The sequence below is a fragment of the Pipistrellus hanaki genome (genome assembly GCF_964339955.1).
Source record: "Pipistrellus hanaki genome assembly, chromosome: 8".
Lineage (NCBI taxonomy): Eukaryota > Metazoa > Chordata > Mammalia > Chiroptera > Vespertilionidae > Pipistrellus > Pipistrellus hanaki.
Window position 1 is genome coordinate 59031113 of NC_140510.1, and position 25717 is coordinate 59056829.

General features: G+C 40.9%; 1 protein-coding gene and 1 pseudogene across 6 annotated transcripts in view; one reads left to right on the forward strand and one right to left on the reverse strand.

Annotated features, from left to right (window-relative positions):
- DIS3L2 (DIS3 like 3'-5' exoribonuclease 2) overlaps positions 1 to 25717 on the reverse strand; it is a 283427-nt gene that overhangs the window by 236008 nt on the left and 21702 nt on the right. For 3 of the 5 annotated variants that reach the window (XM_084891776.1, XM_084891774.1, XM_084891775.1), the window contains exons 3-6: positions 19853 to 19947; positions 15985 to 16125; positions 14800 to 14957; positions 5246 to 5299 (exon numbers count right to left, since the gene is read on the reverse strand). In XM_084891776.1, coding sequence (XP_084747902.1) covers positions 5246 to 5299; positions 14800 to 14957; positions 15985 to 16027 — 255 coding nt within the window. In that variant the 5' untranslated portion in view covers positions 16028 to 16125; positions 19853 to 19947. The remainder of the gene's footprint in view (positions 1 to 5245; positions 5300 to 14799; positions 14958 to 15984; positions 16126 to 19852; positions 19948 to 25717) is intronic. The other 2 variants (XM_084891777.1, XM_084891778.1) reach the window with 1 other exon arrangement.
- Positions 13778 to 14534, forward strand: LOC311626309 (large ribosomal subunit protein eL31-like; annotated as a pseudogene). The gene has a single exon. The product of its transcript is annotated as a large ribosomal subunit protein eL31-like (transcript).

Below are 25717 nucleotides of genomic sequence, written 5' to 3' on the forward strand. Positions count from 1 at the left end.
TGAACATAGCAAATGACATTGTATAAGTTCATAACTTTCTTTAGTCAGAAAGGATTAACCTACATAATTTCATCAACTCTAGTCTATTTGCAACTCTCCAAAAACTTTGGAATTTTAAGGTTGTGAGGAACATTAGACAATATTTAATCCACCTCTTCATTTTACAAATAAGGAAACTATTTCTTATTGTCAGAGAAGATGCTACATCTTTTTTAATACCAAGTATTGTCTTTATTCTCCTTACTAAAGCAGAATACAGTAATGTTCATGCCGTTTCTGACACCACCTCTTAGTCAACCTTTGAGCATTGTTTTAGTTCATAAAAGTTTGCACTTGACATGAACATGGGCTGTGTATATGTACTCAGAAATCCAGAGCAGTGATGAAATTTCTCCACATGTAATTTATTGCTTCTACCTCCCTCTCCTAAATCTCTAGCTCTCCTCTCCTGAGACACCCCACCCTTCAGGAGTCCTCAGGGCCAATTGGATGTGTATCCCCATTTGTACTCAACCCCAAGCTCACTTCCAGAGCATATATAGGCATAATTCCCAAGTCTGTCTTCCTGAAGGCAGACCACATCATAGGTGGCACCCCTGGATTTGGCTAAAGGGTAGAAATTTCTATGAGTTACGTAGAGATTGGACATTTATACATATAAAGAAATAATATGCTAATTGCCCATTACAGTGTCCCAGTAACAACTAATTTACATACTGACAGACCAGCAGACCAGCAGGAGGCTCTGCACACAGCAGGGAGCGGGCAGCTGGAGTCAAGTTGATGGGGGGGAGAAGGGGGGAAGGGTCTGAGGAGAGTGCCTGACAGGAGCCCCAACTGCAACGAAGGAAGAGGAAGCGGCCATGGGAGCTCTTCTAATCCCCCTGTACAGACACCCTACTTCAGCCCCTGTACCCCCAGGGGGACTGACAGACACCCTACCCCAGCCCCCCGTATCCCCAGGGGGAAAGGGAGGCTGACCAGACAGGGAGAAGACCCAGCCTTGGGGTAGCTGCAAGCCGCATCTCTCACTCCCAATCTCTTCCCCTGCCAGGGGCACCCACAACAATAGCATGCCGGTGACCACCTGTCAGCACCAAAGAGGCACCCAGGGCCTGGGGCTGGGCATGACTCTCCTCCCTACAATTCCAGACCCGGGTGGAGATAGGCCTGAGTGGCCCCCCAGGGTCAGACCCTTTCCCCCAGAGCAGTGCCATCTCCACAGCAGAAGCGTGCTGAACCTCGCTGGGGACGCAGCTAAACCTGCCCTCCTAGCCCACCTGGCTCTGCCCTGGTCCAGCCCCCACCCCGCTCCAGAAGATTGGAGCACAGCTCTGAGCAGGTACAGCTGAGAAACATCCATGTATAATTTGAAGAATGGCACCAACCGGGAAGGTTTGACAGTTACTACCCATTAGGCCTCACTGCCCCCTAGTACCCCCCTAACACCCAGTCCCCCACCAGCACCTCCAGGGATGACCACCACTGCAGGGCTGCTGGCCAGAGCCCGCCCCTCTGAGACCTGCGGAACCCTCGGCAAAGCTTCCATAGCTACAGTCCCAGGAAGCAATCATGCCCTCCTCCCCTAATCAGCACCTGCTACCTGTGGGCTTAAAAATAACAATCCCTTCCCGTTTAGACATCACTAACTTGAAGAAACATTTCTATAATAGTTTTATTAGCTCAGAACCTCCTCATGACAACCCAGTGAGGTAGGTGGAGAAGAGATTACAATTCCATGGTATATGCGGATATATTCAGAAATGAAGCTCAGAGAGGAAAAGTGTCAAACCCAGTGGTGCCCAAGGTGCAGCACATACCCCATGGGTGGTTGTGGGGGGGAGGGGTAATTTTAAGTGGGGGCAATTCGAGAATTGAGTTAACTGAATTTTTTGCATTTCTTATGGTTCTTGGGGGCCTCATCTGCAGTGTGTCCTACATAATAAAAGGCTAATATGCAAATGACCGAATGGTGGAATGACCAGTCACTATGATGCACACTGACCACCAGGGGGCAGACATTCAATGGAGGAGCTAGGCTTCTCAGCCAGAAGCCGGGCTCACAGCTGACGAGCACAGCGGCAGTGGTGGAAGCCTCTCCCACCTCCGTGGCAATGCTAACGAGTCCAACTGATGGCTTAAGCCCACTAAGCTGTCAGTCAGACATCCCCGAGGGCTCCTGGACTACAAGAGGGCACAGGCCAAGCTGAGAGACCTGCCCCCAGTGCACAAATTTCGTGCACTGGGCCTCTAGTATAGGATAAGATGTCCACAAGGTGCATGCAGAGACCCTTCCTGACTTGGGGTAGGTAGCAAACAGTGGATAGGAAGATAGAACTGGGAAGGGAAGAGGAGAAGGCCAAAGGTGGACCCTCTCCAGGCAGCCATATTTCAGTAGACAGCTCCAAAGAATCTGAGAATTCTACTTTTGAATCCAGATTCATGGGGGGGTAAAAGTTACTATCTCAATGTGCTCTAAATCTACCTTCCATGAACCAGACATAAGTTATTATGACTTTCTGACTATATTCCCTGTGCTGTACTTTACATCCCCATGACTATTCTGTAGCTACCAATTTATACTTCTTTTTCCCTTCACACTTTTTTTTTAATCAATCTTTATTGTTCATATTATTACAAAGGTTCCTCATTTCTTCCCCCCCCCCCCCCTTCACACTTTTCACCCAGCTACCCAACCCCTCCCATCTGGCAACCATCCACCTGTTCTATGTATTTAAGAGTTTGTTTCTGTTTTGTTTGTTTATTTCATTTTTTAGATTCTACATATAAGTGAAATCATAGGTTATTTGTCTTTCTCTGATTTATTTCCCTTCAGGTCCATCCATGTTGTTGCAAATAGCAAAATTTCATTCTTTTTTATGGCTGAGTAATAGTCCATTGTATATATGTACCACATCTTCTTTATCCACTCATCTACTGATGGACACTTAGGTTGCTTCCATATCTTGGCTATTGTAAATAATGGTGCAATGAACATAGGGGTGCATATGTCTTTTCAAATTAGTGCTTCAGATAAATACCCAGAAGTAGAATTGCTGGGTTATATGGTAGTTCTATTTTTAATTTTTTGAGGAACCTCCATAACTGTTTTCTATAGTGGCTGCATCAATTTACAATCCCACCATCAGTACACAAGGGTTACCTTTACTCCACATCCTCACCAATATTTGTTGTTTATGTCAGTAATACTTTTTATATAATCCAATGGGTAAAACCTAAACTTGAGAAATAAATGTGAATTCCTGGCTTCTGGAGAAGGGAATAAAAGAACTAAACTGAGCTTGAGACCAGGTCTTAAGGTTAATAACAATAATAACTATGAAGTATATGACTAAACTTGTATTCCCACCTGTGGGACTGCTGGCTCCCAACTGCTCACCTGCCTGCCTTCCTGATTGCCCCTAACCGCTTCTGCCTGCCAGCCTGATCACCCCCTAACCACTCTCCTGCCAGCCTGATTGATGCCTAATTACTCCCTGCCAGCCTGTTTGCCCTAACTGACCTTCCCTGCTGGCCATTTTGTGGTGGCCATCTTGTGTCCACATAGGGGCAGCCATCTTTTGTGTTGGAGTAATGATCAATTTTCATATTACTCTTTTATTAGATAGGCTAGAGGCCTGGTGCATGGTTGGGGGCCAGCTGGTTTGCCCTAAAGGGTGTCCTGGATCAAGATGGGGGTTACCTTGGGGCGTGGGGTGGCCTGTGGTGGTTTGCAGGTTGGCCATGCCCCCTGCCGACCCAAGCAGAGGCTCTGGGATCTGGGATTTATTTATCTTCTATAATTGAAACTTTGTGGCCTTGAGCAGAGGCCTGGGTGTGCAGAAAGCTTGGCACACCCAGGGAAACCCAAGCCTCCTGCTTGCTCCATGGCCATAGCCATGTTGGTTGGGTTAATTTGCATACTTGTTCCTGATTGGATGGTGGGCATGGCTTGTGGGTGTAGCAGAGGTATGGTCAATTTGCATATTATTTTTTTATTAGATAGGCTACTAGAGGCCCAGTGCATGGGTTCATACACCAGTCAGGTCGCTCAGCCTGGCCTGCATCCTCTCACAATCTGGGATACCATCAGGGGATGGCGGACTACCAGTTTTGGGGATGGGGCCAAAATTGGCAGCCCAACATCCCTTAAGGGATATAGTAGTGCGAGAAGTGGCAGGCAGCCAGGGAGGAGCCTGAGACTGAGCCCAGACACCACACCACTCCTACTGAGCCTGCTGCCACCCAGTAACACTGCCACAGAGGTGGGAGAGGTTCATACCACCACAGCTACACTCCCACTGTGGAAGCACACTCACCACCAGGGGGCAGCTCTTATGTTGAGCATCTGCCCCCTGGTGGTCAGTGCATGTCATAGCAACCAGTCAAACAGTTGACTGGTTGAACTGTAAACCTGTTGCTTAGGGGTTTTTTTATATATGATGTTAACTGGCATCCTATATAATAAAACCCTAATATGTAAATCAACCAAAGAGTGGAACAATTTCCTCAACTATAAGCAAAAGTTTATTTCTATGGTAACTACTGTCTTAAAAAATCTATAATTCTACTGCTATCCTATTTATAGTCTCCTAGAAAAGTTAGGTCAGGAATTTAAGAACATTGCTCTCCCAGCTTTGTACAATCAAGTCTTATTCAGAGGCCTGTTGCTAACAAAATGCCAGAGTGGACTTTCTTTAATGGAAAAGAGCCTGTTAAAATGAATCATGGACATAAGGAAGGGTATAAAGATCCAATGGTAAAAAGCCTTGTACCAAGTCCTATCACCGGATGTGAGAAACTGACCCCCCCTCCCCCCCCCCCCAAAAAAGCATTACACATTATTTTTGGACAAATTTGCAGATTAGCTCATGCAGTAGATTGAAAGTAGATAGCATATTTGTTTAGGAAAGATTAACATAAATCACTGGAAAACCATAAATCCTTTTAAGCTATAAACCAAGGGCATCCAATTACATGAACTGGTGGGTGTCTGGGTGGGTTCAGCTGCTCTGCAGCCTAGTAACAAATGCCACCCTTTTCACTTGAAGTGTGATTTTAAGACTGGCAGAAAGGGTTGCTAACCAAAAGCAAATTTTGTTTATTTAAGTTTGAAACAAATCCTTGCCCATCCTCAACTTTGTTTTACTACTCTGCTTTTTGGTAAGAACATATTATTTCAGTTTGAGAGCACACCTAAAAATTAAATGTGACATTAAGTTTATTATAAAATTATTGTACTTACCGGGGAAGGAATGAAGGCTTCATGAAACTTCTTTGGATTAATTCTCAATACACCCTTTAAAATAAAATTAAAAATATATGAAACTTTAACTAGTTATACATGTATAATTTTTCTATACTTATGTTATTCTGCAATAAAAAGTTTTAAATTAAATAGTTTGATCTAGAAAACAAGTTAGATTGTGAGAACTGATCATTAAATGCATGAAACATGATTTATATTGATACTTGTAACATAGGGTTCCATCAAACACTGAAAGCTCACACTGGCACCTTGCTGTGAACAGGTAGAGGTAAGAAGTTACAGAGCCTGGAGTGGAGTGGGAAAGTGCCAGCTATTGGGATTGTATATGCCCCTGTATGCTGGCCTTCAAATTGAAACTTATATTTTAGGAACAAGGTGATCAGGGAATTTATACTTCACTATATAATGGCCTTTTTAATTCTCTAAGACCTTTCCACAATTGCTTGTTTCTGTGATAATTTTCAAAGTAATACAGATTGATTTCCAATCTGGATACTTAGCCTCAAGGGATTAGATGCATAATTTTTTACTCTAGCCCCTCTGCAGAGCAGAATGAGTCAATAATTCAAAGTGGTCCAGAACCAGCTCTTAATGTAAATGAGGATCCTGGCTCCAATAGCCAGGCCACCCAGTCTGCCTTCAGCTTCATGTTATTCCAGCACCAAATCAGGGTCTGCTTCTATTTATGCACAGGGTGCAGGTGGGGGCTGTGCTCAATACCAGTTCAGTATTTTAGGCTTTTGCAGGAAGCTGCAATCCTCCCCACGTCCCAGCTGCATCTGAAGGCCACTGGAACACATGGAGGGAGGCAATTATTTTGCTAAGAGCCAGATTCAAGGAGTGTCTTGAGAAAGCATTTTAAATAACATTTCCCCCTAAATTGTCAAAAGACTCAAAGATGCATAATTAACATCACAGGTGAGGGCATAAAATAAAGCTGAAAATAATTCTTTCTTTCACTGGCCCACCATGCTTAAATTACAAATTTCCATGCAACAGTTTATACTACCATTAACATCCCAATACGACTACTACAAATGTTCATTCAGTCCTTAGTTCAATAATTATTTCTTGAATTCTGACTATATTCAAAACCCTGAGATAGATAATATGGGAGAGAGAGTAATGACCAAGCTCGGCCCTATTTAAAGTAAAGCATTGGTCATGCTCATATGCATGAATACAAGTCCTTTGGTTGATCTCTTACCCCCACCTCCTCCCCTGCCTTCCCTCTGAGGTTTGAAGGTCTGTTTGATGCTTCTATGTCTCTGGACACAGACAATAAGGGGGTGGGGCCATGTGCTGGGGGCTGGAGAAAGGTAAATGGGGGGGAAAGGAGACATATGTAATACTTTCAACAATAAATAATTTTTAAAAATAAAGCATGAATGCTATGAGGGTGCAGCTCACTTACAGCTGAGGCACCTCCTTGACTTAATTGAAATCTGGCCATCCCTGTTCTCTTCCAAACCCCACAGATGCTTTGAAGTTCATTCCATTAGCTCCTGTTATAGCTCCTACTATCATCTTCAAACCTGGTCATATCCCTGATTCACGAAAGCTTTGACTTGTAGCTCACTCCCAATCCTATAAACATTTAATGGGACTTCACATCCATATTGATAACCAGGCAACCCTAACCAGTCTAGCCACCTTCTCTTCCACCCAACTCTAGCCACTTTCTCCCATGTTTACACCCCATGTCTTGTCATAATTGCTAATTATACCACCACTAAACACAAAAATCAAATATCATACTTTCTAATTAAAATCCCCTGGCCTTCCAGCTCACTTATGGTAGAAACACCACTTCAACAATTCCTCGTCTTCACTAAGAACTCCAACCCATGAACTCGACCACACTTTGACCATTCATCATCTTCACACTATGCTTACTCCCTTTCTTGGCTACTAATTGCCATGGCTTGTCATTACCTCCTGCCCTTGCAAACCTTGAGTCCACTCTTCCTCTTACATGTAACCAGCAAAGCCTCACTCCCAGTTGACCCCAACTATCTGCCTTCTCTATGACTAAACCTAAGGAGCTGAATGTTACTATAGAGGAAAAAAAAAAAAAAAAAAACACAACTGGACCAAGTAGCCTAGCTTGACAATCACAAACATGTTTTACGTGGCTTACAGGATATTTGAGAATATTCAAAACTGAGGAATTTCACATATAAATATATACATTTCCAGATTTTGTTGAAACATCAGCTATCCCCATCCAGCAACAGCCACCTAAGTTGAATACCAGATGCTTCTCTGATAGCAATAAAAACAATCACAAGTAACATTTATACCAATATATTATGTGTCACACACAGTTTTAACAGCTTTATATCTATTCAACTAGTTTAACTCTCAAAGCAACCCTAGATGGTAGGTACTATTACCCTCTTTTTTATAAATCAGAAAACTGAGACACTAAGAGGTGCCCACTTTCACACGACATTCTATCCCAAGAAGTCTGGTTCCAGAGACCTTGCTACAGACTACTGCAGACTGCTTCTGTTTGCCATACTCAGCCCCAGGGCCTCTTTGCTCACACTTAGGCCATCTGCTCCCTTCCCACAGAAAAACCGAACTATATACCAACCCTCAGTCTTTCCAATCTTGGGGAATGACAACATCATCCATCCAGTTTCTTGACTCAAACACTTAGGAACCATCCTTTACTCCTCCTTTTGCCTCACATTTAGTCCATTATGATGACATTAGAGGCCCGGTGCACGAAATTCATATATGGGGGCAGGGGGATGTCCCTCAGCCCAGCCTGCACCCTCTCCAATATGGGCCTTTTGAGGGATGTCCAACTGCCTGGTAGGATAGGGCCTACACGGGCAGTCGGACATCCCTCTCACAATCCAGGACTGCTGGCTCCCAACTGCTTGCCTGCCTGCTTCCTGATTGCCCCTAACCGCTTCTGCCTGCCAGCCTGATCACCCTCTAACCACTCCCCTGCCAACCTGATTGATGTCTAACTGCTCCCCTGCCAGCCTGTTTGCCCCCAACTTCCCTCCTCTGCCAGCCTGGTCAACCCTAACTGCCCTCCCCTGTCGGGTTGATAGCATCCAACTGCCCTCCCTTTCAGGCCTGGTCCCTCTTTACTGCCCTCCCATGCAGGCCTAATGCCTCCCAACTGCCTCCCCTGCTGGCTCTCTTGTGGTGGCCATCTTGTGGCCACATAGGGGCAGGATCTTTGACCACATGAGGGCAGCCATATTGTGTGTTGGACTGATGGTTAGTCTGCATATTACTCTTTTATTAGATAAGATAGAGGCCTGGTACATGGGTGGGGGCCAGCTGGTTTGCCCTGAAGTGTGTCCCAGATCAGGGTGGGGGTTCCCTTGGGCATAGGGTGGCATGAGTGAAGGGGCCTGTGGTGGTTTGCAGGCCAGTCATGCCCCCTGGCGTCACAAGCAGAGGCCCAGGTATCTGGAATTTATTTACCTTCTACATTGAAACTCTGTAGTCTGGAACAGAGCCAAGCCTCGCTCCGTGGTCAGCAGCCATTTCTGTTTGGATTTGTTTACCTTCTATAATTGAAACTTTGTAGCCTTGAGTAGAGGCTTAGGCTGGCAAGGGCAGGCGGAAAGGTTGGCTTCCTCCATTGCCTAGGAAACCCAAGCCTCCCTCTTGCCCTCTCTGGCTACAGCCATCTTGGTTAGGTTTATTTACATACTCGCTCTGATTGGCTGGTGGGTGTGGCTTGTGGGTGTAGCAGAGTGATGGTTAATTTGCATATTTCTTTTGAGGTTCAATAACAGTTTTACACCAATATTTTATTATAAGGGGCACTCTGACATCATGTCTTGGGCAGCTCTGGAGGTCCAGCTTGAACCACCTTTAGACAAAGCAATATCTGGGATTATGAAACCAACCAATTCTACCATCTTTCGATCCATGTCATTTTGATCATCATTCCAAACCTGAGCCCCTTCCAAGACTGTCCATTCCATACTCTCAATTTCTCCCAACATCTCCTAGAACAACATCAAAACATTGTACCTACAGAGGAATAAAGGACACATGTTCTTTGATATAACGATTTGTTACAAAAAAAATTTTTCCAAACTACATGTACATGATCATGAGTTTTTGCTAGTCAGTTCAAACACAGGAAAGAGATTTCTTGGTCACTGTGGACGGTAATTTGATACCAATGAAATGCCAAAATATCAAAGTATTAAAAGGAAACAAAAATTATTACCCTATCCTATTTTAAAATATCTCAGTATCTCTCATTAAAAGTTGCTCCTCTGGAATTCTCATCATTTGCAGCAACCTGGATGGAATTGGAGAAGATCATGCTGAGTGAAATAAGCCAATCAATGAAAGAGAAACACCACATGACCTCACTCATTTGTGGATAATAAAGATCATTATAAACTGATGAACCAAAAGATAGATATAGAGACAGTAAAGCAACAAGCAGTTTGTCAAATTACAGCGGGGAGGGGAGGAGGATCTGGGGGAGATAATAGATCAACCGAAGGACTTGTATACATGCATATAAGTACAACCAATGGACATAAAACTCTGGGGAGGGAGGGGATGTGTGGGAGGGAGGAAGGGGGGCAAAAGAAAAAATCAATAAAATATGTAAATAAATAAATAAATAAATAAATTTTTAAAAAAATAAAAATAAAAAATAAATAAAAAATTAAAAAAATAAAAAAAGTTGCTCCTCTGGGTGGAGGAAAGAGCAAGGATGTAACAGTATACTTATATTTGAATACAAAAGTTACATGCTTAATAAGTATGTCTAGTAAGTGTATTTTCTCCAACAACACTCAAAAATCTCTTATTGTCTAGCTCTCTACCTTACCCATCAAAGCCTGCACACATAAAGTTCATATCAGAAAGCAGATGGACTCTGTTTTTTTGCCTATGAAAATATTATTTACAGTTGTTGTATATTTCAAACAGTGACCTCATATCTGGAACCCATTTCTTTCCCCATCTGCAGAGAACAACTGTTCTCATCTGTTGGGGGGAGGCTCTGGCTAGAGTCTATTGATGTCACAGGCCAGGAGGAATCACTTAAAAATGCCTGGAAATGAGAGTTGTTATACTTATCAGGTTTTTGGTGTTTTACTTTACTATCAGCAAAGAATTACTTCAAAAGAAAAAATTAATAGGAGGGAGGAAAAATGAATACAATTGCAGAATATTTCCCTCACATTAGCTGTGTAAATCCTAAAACCAAAATTATAAGCAATTTTTCTTTCAAGTTATAACAACCAAGATTCCCCTCACTCTTTATTAAGTACCTTGATCCTTTATTCAGTGAGTAAAATGATTATTCAATATAAACTTATTAAGCTTCAATCAAATGCCAGCTAGATGGGAATAAGACATGATGCCCCTGCACACAAGGAGTTAACAATCTATATGAGGAAACATAAAATGTCAAGAAATTGTAACAGGATTAAAATAAAGGGTAAACTAAGAAGTTGGCTTCAGGAAAGTGGTAAAGGCTTGATTCTGTGGAGATTTTAAGTCAGGCCTCTCAAAGGGGGTGATATTTAAATATATTTTATTGATCTTTCTTAAAGAGAGGAAGGGAAAGAGATAGAGAGCTAGAAACGTCGATGAGAGAGAAACATCGACCAGCTGCCTCTTGCACACCCTCTACTGGGGATGTGCCCGCAACCAATGTACAATACATGCCCTTGACCGGAATCAAACCTGGGACCTTTCAGTCCGCAGGCCGATGCTCTACCGCTGAGCCAAACCAGTTTCAGCTCAAAGGGGGTGATATTTAGACCGGGACTTAACGGTTGAGCACAATGACATTAAGATAGTGGAAAAACTGTTCTCAAAACAGCCTGGTACTGGCACAAGAACAGACATATAGATCAATGGAATAGAATCGAGAACCCAGATATCAACCCAAATCACTATGCTCAATTAATATTTGACAAAGGAGGCACGAATATACAATGTAGTCAAGACAGTTTCTTCAATAAATGGTGTTGGGAAAATTGGACAGACACATGCAAAAGAATGAAACTAGATCACCAACTTACACCATACACAAAAATAAACTCAAAATGGATACAGGACTTAAACATCAGACGGGAAACCATAAAAATACTAGAAGCATCCACAGGCAGCAAAATCTCAGACGTATGCCAAAAGAACTTCTTCACCAATACTTCCCCTAGGGCAATGGAAGCTAAAGAGAAAATAAACAAATGGGACTACATCAAAATAAAAAGCTTTTTTACAGCAAAAGAAACCCATCAACAAAACAACAAGAAAGCCCACGGTGTGGGAGGACATATTTGCAAATAATACCACTGATAAAGGTTTAATCTCCAACATCTACAGATAGCTGATACAACTAAATAAAAGGAAGATGAATGATCCAATTAAGAAATGGGCAATGGACCTAAATAGAATATTTTCAAAAGAAGACAGAAGGAAGGCCAAAAGGCACATGAAAACATGCTCAAAGTCACTAATTATCCGAGAAACGCAAATCAAAACAACAATGCGGTATCATCTCACACCTGTCAGAATGGCCAACATCAACAAATCAACAAACGACAAGTGTTGGTGAGGTTGTGGAGAAAAAGGAACCCTCGTGCACTGCTGGTGGGAATGCAGATTGGTGCAACCACTGTGGAGAACAGTATGAAGTTTCCTCAAAAAACTGAAAATGGAAATCCGATTTGACCCAGTAATCCCACTCCTAGGAATATATCCCAAGAAACTAGAAACACCAATCAGAAAGGATATATGCACCCCTATGTTCATAGCAGCACAATCTACAATAGCCAGAATTTGGAAACAGCCTAGGTGCCCATCAGCAGATGATTGGATCCAAAAACTATGGTACATCTACACAATGGAATACTATGCTGCCATAAAAAAGAAGGAATTCTCATCATTTGCAGCAACCTGGATGGAATTGGAGAACATCATGCTGAGTGAAATAAGCCAATCAATGAAAGAGAAACACCACATGACCTCACTCATTTATGGATAATAAAGAACATTATCAACTGGTGAACCAAAAGATAGATATAGAGACAGTAAAGCAACAAGCAGACTGTCAATTTACAGTAGGGAGGGGAGGGAGATCTGGGGGAGATAATAGATCAACCGAAGGACTTGTATACATGCATATAAGTACAACCAATGGACATAAAACTCTGGGGAGGGAGGGTATGTATGGGAGGGAAGGAGGGGGGCAAAAAAAAAAATTAATAAAATATATTAAAATAAAAAAAATTAAAAAATAAAAATAAAATAAAAAGATAGTGGAAAAAGGTGCTCCAAGCACCAGGAACAGCATATACAGAGAAATAGAGGAATCAAAGAGCAGAGTCTTTACAGGAAAAGTTTGAAGATGATTGGATGAATGAAGCAGAACGTAACTGTAGGAAAGTGCAGGGGGTGAGAATGGGAAAGGTACAACAGGTCCTCATATGTGGAATAAGAAGGCCAAGAAACTGTACATAAAATGGAGTTCAGTGTTTGGCCAAATGATAAACAGCATGTGAGTGGATTAATGAATGGCCAAATGGCCAACTCTCCTAAGAGAGACCTGTCAAAGAAATCCAAGGGAAGCTTTTAAAAAAAGCCAACAAGACTTCTAAAGTCAGAAAGATTAACTCATCTGTTAAATACAGTTTTCAATTCAAGAGTCTGTATTAATTACATGTGCACTTAACCATAGTTAAATACAAAAAGGTGACAAAAAAGGAAGAGGAGACAATGGTATTTATTAATTGGCTGGATCTTCAGCCAAAAACACAAATATAGAAGCTGAGCTCTCAAAATAAGAAAAAATGGAACACAATCAACATTTTCAAGTGAGCCAGGTAACACATGGCAGTATTTCTATACTAATCCAAGAATTTTTAAATGAGCTTAACTCAAAGAACATGTAGCTCTGCCTGCGTCTCCATCTCACAACCTACTACCTGGCTCCCATTTCATGGCTAAGAAGACCTAAGCTACCCTACTCCATACTGTTTCAAAAGTTCATGTTTTCATTAGTGCCACTACTCTTCCCACACACATATCACTCATTTAGTAGATCCAAACCAGTCCAGCTGGTGTGGCTCAGTGGTTGAGCATTGATCCATGAACCAAGAGGTCCCCAGTTCAATTCCCAGCCAGGACACATGCCTGGGTTGCAGGCTCCATCCCGAGTAGGGACATGCAGGAGGCAACCAGTTGATGTTTCTCTCTCATCTATGTTTCTGTCACTCCCTCTTCCTTCCCCCTCTCTAAAAATCAATAAAGACATATTTTTAAAAAATAAATCTAAACTAGTCATCTTCCAATATCCACAGCAGATGTCACCATCCCATTTGCCAATTTCCGCCAACCACTCTCCCATACCCCGGGTCACACTTTATCTGAGCACTTACCATCTATACCCAAATCATCTATTCATATGACTGCCTGCCCCGCATTGGGCTGCCAGCTCAAAGTACACAAAGGCAGCCTCACCCACCTTCATTTCGAGAGCACCCATGTGCATGCTCTTAATTATAAGAGCTAAACATTTGCTGAGCCAAACCATTATACTTGTAAAAGTACTTTGTAAACTATAAAGCACTCAACAAATATTGTCTGCTGCTGTTTACTGTTTCCTTTCAACCTTACTCTCCAGCACTCAACTTTCATGTGCTCAAGGCAAACTGAACTATCAATGCTTCTTACAGCCAAAACCTATTTTCCACTTTTGTCTGAGTAGCTTACACTTGTCCCTACATTTATAAAGCTCATTCTCTTATCTTTACTTATTCAAATAGTACCAATCTATGGCCTGGATCAAAAATATCACTTCTAGACAATACCCCACGTTCTTTCCAATTTGCCTGGCACGATGGCTCCCGCAAAGAATGGTGGTGAGAAGAAGGGCCGCTTCACCCTCAACAAGGTGTTGACCAGGAAGCACACCATCAACATCCACAAGTGCATCCACAGCATGGATTTCAAGAAGCTTACCCCTCAGGCACTCAAGAAGATCTGAAAATTTGCCATGAAGGAGATGGAGACCCCAGACGTGTGCATGGACACCAAGTTCAACAAAACTATCTGGACCAAAGGAATAAGGAATGTCCCATATCATATACGGATACATTTGTCCAGAAAATGTAATGAGGATGAAGACTCACCAAACAAGCTGTATATACTGGTCACCTACGTGCCTGTCACCACCTTCAAAAATCTATAGACCGTTAATGTGGACGAGAACTAATGCTGATGGTTGAATACAGTTATACAACTGCCTTGGAAAAAAGATACATATATATCACTTCCAATACAACATTCTTGGATAACCTTAACTGGAAGTAACAGCTCCCATCTCTGAAACCTCAGAGCACTATGCTGTCTCTGTGTTGTGGCACCTAATACATCTAATTGCACTGTAGTTCTAAGTAGTGGGAAGCCCTGTCCCTGTTATGTCATCATTTCTTTCAAAGCACACAGCACAGAAAAATAAACACTTTACTGATTCCACATATTCAAGGAATAGCCTTCTAGTATGATTTAAGCACCTGGATAAGTGTTCCTCTCTTCAAGCCTTCCGAAACATTCTCCTTGGACATGTAATTTTCAAATATGCTCTTTTTCTTCCCTCGTATGAACTTGTTCTTTGACTTTTTGTCATTTGACGAAGCACCAACACCATGTGGGCCAACCACAGAGGACACACCTAGAAACATGAGGCAGTAATTAACTTTCCTCAATCAAATATCACTGTATTTTTAAAACTAGAGATATTTTACCTTTTTTTTTTTTTGAATGACTAACATGAAAATGAAACTCCCTGCTCAGGCAGCATGGCTCAGTGGTTGAGCATCAACCTATGAATCAGGAGGTCATGGTTCAGTTTCTGGTCAGACACATCCCTGGGTTACCGGCTTGATCCCCAGTGTGGGGCATGCAGGAGGCAGCTGATCAATAATCCTCTCTCATCATTGATATTTCTATCTCTCTCTCCCACTCCCTTCTTCTCTGAAATCAATAAAAATATATATTTTTTTAAATACTTAAATAGCCGGGACCGGTTTGGCTCAGTGGATAGAGTGTCAGCCTGCGGACTGAAAGGTCCCGGGTTCGATTCCGGGCAAGAGCATGTACCTCGGTTGCGGGCACATCCCTGGCGGAGGGTGTGCAAGAGGCAGCTGATCGATGATTCTCTCTTATCGATGTTTCTAACTCTCTATCCCTCTCTCTTCCTCTCTGTGAAAAATCAATAAAATATATTTTAAAAAATAATAATAAATTTTAAAAAAATACTTAAATAAATTTTAAAAAAGAAAATGAAACTCCCTGATAAAGATTTCAAATAGTCACAAGAGTGAAAGAATAGGTAAGAAAACATGAGTAAAATATATACAGATGAGACTTGAGTTTTAAAACAATATCACATATGCATGGAATATAATCTGAATAATGGGTTCAGTATGCTTTGTTTATAGACACAATCTTTTTAAAAATAGAAATTATTAAAAGATTGCCATTTTTCAGGAGGAAATTAAATAGCTGTGTTCAAATAACAACAATTTAAGACAACAAGAAATCACACTTAATTCTAAAACAAATAATACAGGAGCATATTTAACAAGTCATCAAAAGAATTATAGGCCCCCTCAATCCCAAGACCCGCCCAGTGCCTCCTTTCCATTTGTATTTCAGATCTCTAGTTGCTAGAGTAGACTCCATTTTCCTTTTGCTACCTTTGAGGGTCCCCAGGTTCAGCCTGCCGTCAGGATAACTCATTACTGGTTCCAAGGTTGCCTCTTTTCTCCAGATCCAGACGGGCCTCCACTGCTCAGGTTCAGAGTTCTTCCTGCCTTTAGCAGCTTAGCTATTACAAGCTAAAACCAAAGAGAAATGGGTGATTACAGAGCAATTAACTGGTAGCCTCTTCTGTGCTCTTGGAAATTTAGTACTTGGATGGCAAAGGCAGGGTGGTGCTCTTCCGGGGTCCTGGCATCACTTTGTCCTGGGCAGTTAATCAAGCACACCCTCTATCCTGAGTTTCTTTTCAAGGCCTTCAACTTCACAGTTATCCCTAGCTTGTTATTTGGACCACTCCAACTAAGAACTTCCACAAATGGAACAATGAGGTAGAAGTTAAGGAGTTGTGCAGTTCTATTTAGCTTGTGAAATGCACAAGAGCATGAGGGAAAGCAATTTTGAAAAAGTAAACTTAGTCAAGAGACGTAGTATTGACTAAGATTAACCTTGGACAAAATGAAGTTCCTTTATGAAACCAAATAATCAATTCTTAGAATTCATCAACAAAATCTAACTCACTGCCACAAAACTATGCAGGAACCCTAGATGGTTTAAAAATAGAAATATTGTAATTAAGCATCTATTTCCTAGATGGTTTAAAAATAGAAATATTGTAGTTAAGCATCTATTTCCCTATTCCTACCTGCCATCACTTCAAACCAGTCATCTGACCAGAAGCTCAGGCAGCTGTTTCTAAGAAATAGAAATCAGCTGCCTGAATCAGAGGACTGGAGTATGGGATCCTGCAGCTGGCCCCCTGACCTTCCACCTGAACATGTCATCACAATGTCTACTTTCTGTTCTCTGCTGGCCACCAGCCCAGGATTTAAGCCTATACTTGCAAATTTCCAAAATCCTGGTAAGCAGCCTTTATGCTTTCCCATAAAATGGATCAAGATGTCATTCTAAATACTAGCTTCCATTTCCTCTAAATTTCCCACAAACATCCTTTACCAAAATGATGTAATTTTTCTCTAAAATGAAATCAATATAACTCAGCAGAAGAAAAGCAACAGATACAAAAGGTAATAGGCCATTTAGTCATACATGAAGAGATAAAGAGATAATGTGAAAAAGTACAATAAGTGAGAGAAATAGATTGTCTTAGATAAAAAATTTTCATCTATTCTCATCTCATGGTACACATAAACTAATTACTAAAATCCTGTGGCACACAAAAATATATATATTTTTGCCTATATGACAAAAAATAGATATAATTTTGATTCATTCACAGCAGACGGCTATTGTTATATTGGCTGTTGTCATTTTTTATTTAACAATCTAAGGGAAAAGGGGTGAGTGTCTCTGACTAAATAGACAGGTATTGCAATAGTCAGGTTTTAAAAATTCTTGTGGCACGCCAGTGTGACGCAGAACAGTGGTTGAAAATCTCTGTCTTAGATAACCAGCAAGTTATGTGGAAAGGCATATACAGGAGCCCAGACTGTCTAATGGTCTAATTCAGAAATGCATTCATCCACTCATTCATTCAACCAGCACTTCTGCAAGGTACTGTACTAGGAACAATAAGGGATACAAATGTTAATTTATAAAAATCATATGGAACTAACAATACAAGTTGGGAAGTGAAAGCATTAAATTTTTTTTTTAAGTATGGCTAAATGTACTTCTGATGAGAAAGAAAAGGTATCTACAGGCCAATAAATCAAAGAGAGCTTTAGGAAAAATTTTAAGGAATAACTGAGAATGTGATAAAAGCATACTGCTGGCAAAGGAGAGAGAGAGAGAAACAGAAAAATACAGGCAGGTTCTTGCAACCCTAATTCCATTTGGATACAGTCCAGCCTATATGAAGGAAAGCAGTGGTAAGGAAATTAAAACAAGTTGGAAGGTCTAGAAAACCAGCCCAGTTTTTCAGAAGCAGTAGGGAATTTCTGAAGCATGAGTGAGCAGGAGAGAAGACAGATTAGAGGTGTGTTTCAGGAAAAATTAACCTGTGCAGGACTCATCTGCAGTTGAGAAAAACTAGCAGCAGCTGCACCTTAGGAAAGAACTAGAACAGAATGGAGAAAAGGAATGCCTGAACTAGAGTTGTACAGGCAGACAATGAAGAGACTTTTAACATGATGTCACACAGGACCAAGTGGCATCATTTGGCAACCAGGCAGATCTGAATAAGAGCAAGGAAGTGGCACCTGTGTGAAATTTCAAACAAGGAAACTGAAGAATGATAATACCACTAAGTTAGAGAAGATGATGAATTCTACTTGGGGTATTATAGAGCTCCATATGGAAATGCATACTCTATACATGGAAATGCATACCTTTTCCTAAACCTCTACACCAGTGTTTCCCAAACTTCTCTCATGATGAGAATCACCTGGTGGAGTTGTTAAATACAGATTCCTGAATCCCAACTAAGAAGTGCTAAACTAGAATTTTTAGTCTAAGACAGAGCACTAAGTATACAATTTTACCTATATCTTCCCAAAAATTCTAGTTTAGCACTTCTTAGTTGGGATTCAGGAATCTGTATTTTAACAACTCCACCAGGTGATTCTCATCATGAGAGAAGTTTGGGAAACACTGCTCTACACCAAATACTTAGAAATTAGAGCATAGCTTACCCAGCCATTTGCATAAAGATGATACTCCAAAGTTTTCTAAAATAGATGAGATTGCCAAGAAAGGGTAAACTATACAGAAGAGGGCCTAGGACAAAATCTGGGTTAGGGCAACTTTTAGGAAATGCAAAGAGGAAAAAGTAGAAAATACAACAAAGAAATTAATAAAGATATACAGGCAGACACTGAAATGAAATAAAGAAGCAATAAAATCAGATGTTACAAAAAATAAATAAATAAATAACTTCCAAAGAAAGGCTTATGTTTCACATAATCAAAAAAATCAGCATAAAATAAAATAAAAATGGAGGAAATAGCCTAAAATAACTATGCAAATAAAAACAAACAATCCTAATATCAATCCTAATATATTTAAAATGAAAAACACAACATACTGAAGAGATGGGAGAGAATCAACCCAAATAACTTTTGAACAGAAAAACAAAAAAGAAATAAAAATTAAACTCAAATTAATAGTTTTTTACAGAGGAATGGGTTAGCAATTCTAAAACTACTTTCTGGATATTTTAAGAGTCAACAAATAAGTAAATATACTTTTGATAATAGGAGTCACACTTGTGAATGTGAGAAAAATTACAAATATAGAAAGTGTAAAAACTAGAATAAAGGCTTGTGGTTTTGAAATGAAATTGGGGATGTCATTGCCAGGGCTGACCAGCAGCCCCTGAACGATGTATGAACTGATTACTCAGACACAATTTGACTGTGAAAGAAGGGCTAAGGGGCTTGCCGCAACACCTGGGCCTGATTTCTCTTTAAATCCCCACCTACTTGTTCCCAAGATCAAGGTCTAATGTTCCAGCATCAGGAATCAAGGATTATAGTAAATTATAATAGTCTACAAAAGGCCTTTTAATTGTTTCTTGGTAACCGAGGCACCATTCACCTTTAACAACTGCTTAAGCACTGTTACATATTGTTTTTCTATGGATAACTTCTGTCCCATAGTGAAACCTTGGCTAAAAAACAATCCCCTCGAACTTGGAAATCCTCAGGGAACCAAGAATTATAAATTATAATGATTTGTAATAGGCTCCTTAATTATTCTTATATAACTGAGGCAACATTAGCTTTTAACACTTTTTAAGTAACAGAGAGATGTTACTCAGTGGACAGTCGCTGTCCTGTTGGGAAACCTTAGCTGAAAAACAATTCCCTCTAACTTAGAAATCCCAAGCGGGCTCCAATGACTTACTGGGCAGTTACTTCGTTTTTGAAGGTTCCGCCCCCTCTCCTTGCGTTCCTTGGTCCTCACACGGGCACCACCTTGCCGAGGTTGACCAGCAGCCCCTGAACGATGGATGAACAGATTATTCAAATACAGTATGACTGTAAAAGAGAGGGCTAAGGGGCTTGCCCAGCTCTAGTGGCCAGAGCAGCCTCTATTGCCTGCCACGTTAGGTAGGCCTTTACTGGAATTTTTATCTTTAGATACAATCAGTAGGGTGAGTAATTTAGGGAGGACCTCCAAGGACTAAGGTAGGTACCAGTAAATACTGGGGGTTTACCCATACAAAAGACTTGTTTGGAAAGGTCAAGGAATAATTAAGGGCTCCGCTTTTGGCAGGTAGCTTTCCACACACTTCCCTTTTATCAGAATGTCCTCCTTACAACTTTCCAACCAAGTCTCTTGTGCTTGCTCCCCAACATATCATTATCACTCAATGGTTAAAGAGATACAGAGGAAATGTCAAAAAGTGCAAAAAGGGAGAAAGAAATGGTCTATATACAGAAATATAGATGTGTCTACACACACAGACAAATGTATACAAGTATATATGTATATATTCTTATATTATCTAGCTCTGTCTGCTAAGAGGGTCTAGAATCAACAATATCCCAGTAGCAATGAACATATCTAGTACCCAGATCTCACTTTTTTTTAAAAATATTTTTATTGATTTCAGAGAGGAAGGCAGAGGGAGAGAGAGAAAAATCAATGATGAGAGAGAACCACTGATCTGCTGCCTCCTGCACACTCCATACTGGGGACTGAGCCCGCAATCCAGGCATATATCTTGACTGGGCATCAAACGGTGACCTCTTGATCCATAGGTCAACACTCAACCACTAAGCCACACCAGCTGGCCTACCCAGATCTCACTTTTTAAAAACATTTTTAATAAGCTTTTATTGATTTTAAAGAGGAAGAAAGAAGAAGAGATAGAAACATCGTTAGGCTTCCTCCTGGAGTGTCCGTCCCCCCACCCCATCCCCCAGGGATCAAGCCCACAACTTAGGCATGTGCCCTGACCAGGAATCGAACTAGTGACCTTTTGGTTCATGGAACAATGCTTAAGCAATCCATTGAGCCACACCAGCCAGGCTTGTTCTCACTTTCAAAATACCATTCACTGCAAAAAGGATCCAGGGTTCTTAGAAAAATGGCCAATTCTGAGACTGGCTTGAGGAAAGTATTGGGTCGGCAACTAAGTAATTGCGGGTTTCACACACATATGGCTTCAGTTGAATTTTTAGGTTTGAAGACGTAGTACAAATGTAAAACACATTTTGTATTTGATAGTTGGCTATTCAGCTGTTAATCAGTAAAAAAAGTTTTTTGATCTGTTTTGTAGTTTTTGTTTGGCGTTCGTTGAAAAATGGAAAATCAAAAGGAACATTTTCGTCATATTTTGCTTTTTTATTTCCGCAAAGGAAAAACGCATCACAAGCTCATAAAAAGTTATGTGCTGTTTATGGTGATGAAGCCTTAAAAGAACGGCAGTGTCAAAATTGGTTTGCCAAATTTCGTTCTGGTGATTTTTCACTCAAAGATGAAAGACGCTCTGGTCGTCCAGTTGAAGTTGATGACACCCTAATCAAAGCAATAATCAATTCGGACTGTCACAGTACAACACGTGAGATTGCAGAGAAGCTTCATGTATCACATACATGCATTGAAAATCACTTAAAACAACTTGGCTATGTTCAAAAACTCGATACATGGGTTCCTCACGAACTGAAAGAATCACAGTTAATGCAACGCATTAGCAGCTGCGATTTGCTAAAGAAACGTAATGAAAATGATCCATTTTTAAAAGGACTGATAACTGGCGATGAAAAATGGGTTGTTTACAACAATATCAAGCGGAAAAGATCGTGGAGCAGGCCAGGTGAACCAACTCAAACAACATCAAAAGCTGATATTCATCAAAAGAAGGTTTTGTTATCAGTTTGGTGGGATTACAAAGGAATTGTCTACTTTGAACTCTTACCACCCAACCGAACGATCAATTCTGATGTCTACATTGAACAACTAACAAAATTAAACAATGCAGTTGAAGAAAAGCGGCCCAAATTGACAAATAGAAAAGGTGTTGTATTCCATCATGACAATGCAAGGCCACACACATCTTTGGTCACTCGGCAAAAATTAATGGAGCTTGGTTGGGATGTTTTGCCACATCCACCATATAGTCCTGACCTTGCACCATCTGATTACTTTTTGTTTTGATCTTTACAAAACTCCTTGAATGGTAAAAATTTCAATAATGATGATGATGTCAAATCGTACCTGATTCAGTTTTTTGCTAATAAAAAACAGAAGTTTTTTGAACGTGGGATTATGATGCTGCCTGAAAGATGGCAAAAGGTCATTGATCAAAATGGGCAATACATTAAAGAATAAAGTTATTTAGTTCCATGAAAAAATTGTCTTTGATTTTCTTTAAAAAATCCGCAATTACTTAGCTGCCGACCCAATATAATACGAGCCTAGAGGGGAGTTGGCAAACTACAGCCCACAGGCCAAACAAATCCAAACAGCCACCTTTCCTTATAAATAAAGTTTTATTGGAACACAGCCACAGTCATTCATTTACAAATTGTCTATGGCTGTGTTCCTGCTGTGAGGGTGGAGTTAAGTAGTTGCCACAGAGACTAGATGGCCCACAAACTGAAAAATATTTACTATCTGGCCACTTACAGAAAAATTTTTCCAAGCCCTGGCCTAAAGTATCTTGTCATTCCAAAAATAAGTAAACACCCAAAAAGTGATGGGGACATGACAAAAGTTCACAGGAGCCAGTGAAAAAATTCCCACTGGCCAAATCTATACATATAAAGAGGTAATATGCTAATTTTTCCATTATGGTGTCCCAGTCACCACCAGTCTGTGGGTAGGGATGGGAGCAGGGACTTCCTCCAGCACTAAGGTCAGGCTGCCTGCATGCGTCCCCACTCAGTCCTGAGGTGAAGCTGCCTGCCTCCATCCCCAGCTACCTAGAAACTGCCTGCGTCCGTGCGTCCAGTTCAGCCCTGACATGATGATGGGAGGGAATGGGGAGAAGCTAACAGGGACCTCAAGCCATGCCCCTCACCTGGTGGGGCTTGACAGGGTACCTCAGGCCGCACCCTCGCCCCAGCACAGGGCTGGGACACCTCAGACCACGCCCTGTGTCCCCGGTATTAGCTGGGAGACCTTATGCTGCGCCCACCACCCCAGCATCAGGCCAGGAGACCTCAGGCCACATAACCACCCAGCAGGGCTTGAAAGGGGACCCTCAGGCCACACACCCCCACCCTGGTGACAGGCCGGGGGACCTGAGGCTGTGCCCCCCACCAGGAGGGGCTTGACGGGGTTGGGGCCAGCTGGATCTAAGTCTCACCCAATGGGGTGGGGCTGGCCTGGTCTGGGTCTCCTGTGTTTTCAAAGTGCATGCGGGTGGAGGGTGGGGACTTGACTCTAGGTTCAATGGCACACCCCAGACTCTGACAGGAGGGAGATTTTATATACATTTTACTAATTTTCTTTCGTTTCTGACACTTCTATTATAGAGAAAGGGCAAATAGCAATATTAAAATATTTCTTCTAATTAATTCCCTTTTAATATGTACAAATTTCATGTACCGGGCCACTAGTATATAATAATTTAAGGATTAAACTGTTTAAATGAGCTGAAACCAGTTTGGCTCAGTGGATAGAGCATCGGCCTGTGGACTGAAAGGTCCCAGGTTCGATTCCGGTCAAGGGCATGTACCTTGGTTGTGGGCACATCCCCAGTAGGGGATGTGCAAGAGGCAGCTGATCAATGATTCTCTCTCATCAATGTTTCTAGCTTTCTATCCCTCTCTCTCTGTAAAAACTCAATAAAATATATATATTTTAAAAAATTGTTTAAATGATGACAGCTTACATGTAAAACATTAAATAAGAATCCATGAGTTCATACTGACAAAAACAAGTACGTGTTTCCCCAAAAATAAGACATCTTCCAAAAATAAGACCTAGCGCATGGAAAGATAAGACATCCCCTAAAAATAAGACCTAGCGCAACTTTGGGAGAAAAAATTAATATAAGACACTGTCTTATTTTCGGGGAAACAGGGTAAATGGAAGGGGAAGTTCTTCCTTACATCAGAATCCCAACTAATAAATGTAGAAAAATTATGGAATTAGGATATTACCATTGACAATCATCATAATTAATTCCAATTCATCAGTGGATGACTAAAAATAATGGGTAAAAGTTTTGAAGAGTAACAGAATATTTAAGTCTCAAAATAGTCTCTAAGATACTTATTAAATACAAAGAGGAAAAGCATATCTTGATGGTAGAGCAATCTGGCAGACTACCTTAACCAAGTGATTACTGGTAAAGTAGACACCTGTAATGGGACAAGCCAACATCACATGCCTCCTGATACATAATGAAAAACACATCATTTGTGAAACATGAATTAAACCTGCTACAAAATAACTGCATAGCTCAGCCAATGTGGCTCAGTAGTTGAGGGTTGACCCATGAATCATGAGGTCAGGGCATATGCCTGTGTTGAGGACTGGATCCCCAGTAGGGGGGAGTACAGGAGGCAGCCAGTAGATGTTTCTCTCTCATCACTGATGTTTCTAGCTCTCTTTCCCTCTCCCATTCTCTCTCTGAAACCAATATATTTTTTAAAAACATATTTACAAAACAACTGGTCTATAATCTCCAAAAAATGTTAAATTTGCAAAAGTTAAAACTGTTCCAAATTAAAGGAGACTAAAGACACGTGACAACTCTATGCTACTTGTGATGCAGGGTTTTTTTGTTTTGTTTTGTTTTGTTTTGTTTTAGAGAGAGAGAGAGAGAGAGAGAGAGAGAGAGAGAGAGAGAGAGAGAGAGGAAGAAATAGGGAGAGAGAAAGAAACATCAATGTGAGAGAGAAACATTGATTGTTTACCTCCCCAAACATACCCCGACCAGGGACCAAACCCGCATCTTGGGCATGTGCCCTGTCTAGAAACCGAATGAGCAACCTTTTGGTTCATGGAACAAGGTTCAACCAACTTAGCTACATGGGCCAGGGCCAGGATTTTCTTTTCATATAAAGAGCATGACTGAGGAACTTGAAGACATTTAAATAGAATCTATAGATTACATCAATGCCATTACATCAGTGTTAATTTGCTGATTTCAATCATTTCTTTAGGTCTGAAATTATGTTTCCAACAAGAATCCAAATATTTAATTATAAAATATTATATGTTTATTGAGTTACATTTTTTCTCATGCTAAAGAACATTCCCAACAACTGACAATATAATAAAAACACCCCCTTAACAGCAAATACAAATGATGTACTAAATAAAAGTTCAAATAACCAGTTAAAGGATATGTGGGCTACAAAATCATTTCATATGGGCCAAAACAGATTTATTAGCTGCAAGCTCAAATAAAGTGATCTCAAATGAGAGTTATGTCAGTAAAAATAGTGCCTCTCAACAGGTCAGAAGTGACTTTACTCACATTTTATAAAATATTTTGAGGATTTAAAAGATTAAATGTCCTGAAAGGGACAACAATCTAGCACTTTTTGCAAACACAGCTGTTGGTTAAAGCTCTTGGGATTCAGTTGTAGGGAGAGATAATGGTTATAAAATATTAAGAAGATTTTTGAGTCTTTTTTATTTATCTAATAGCTGACTTGTATCTAAACATGTGCTTGATTGCTATATGCTAGGACCTCTTCAGGCCCTGGGCAAAGAGCAATGAACACAACATGACCTTACAAAGTCCCTACTCCCATGGTATTGACTATTTAGGGGGTGGAGAAGACAAGCAGTCACTTAAGGCAG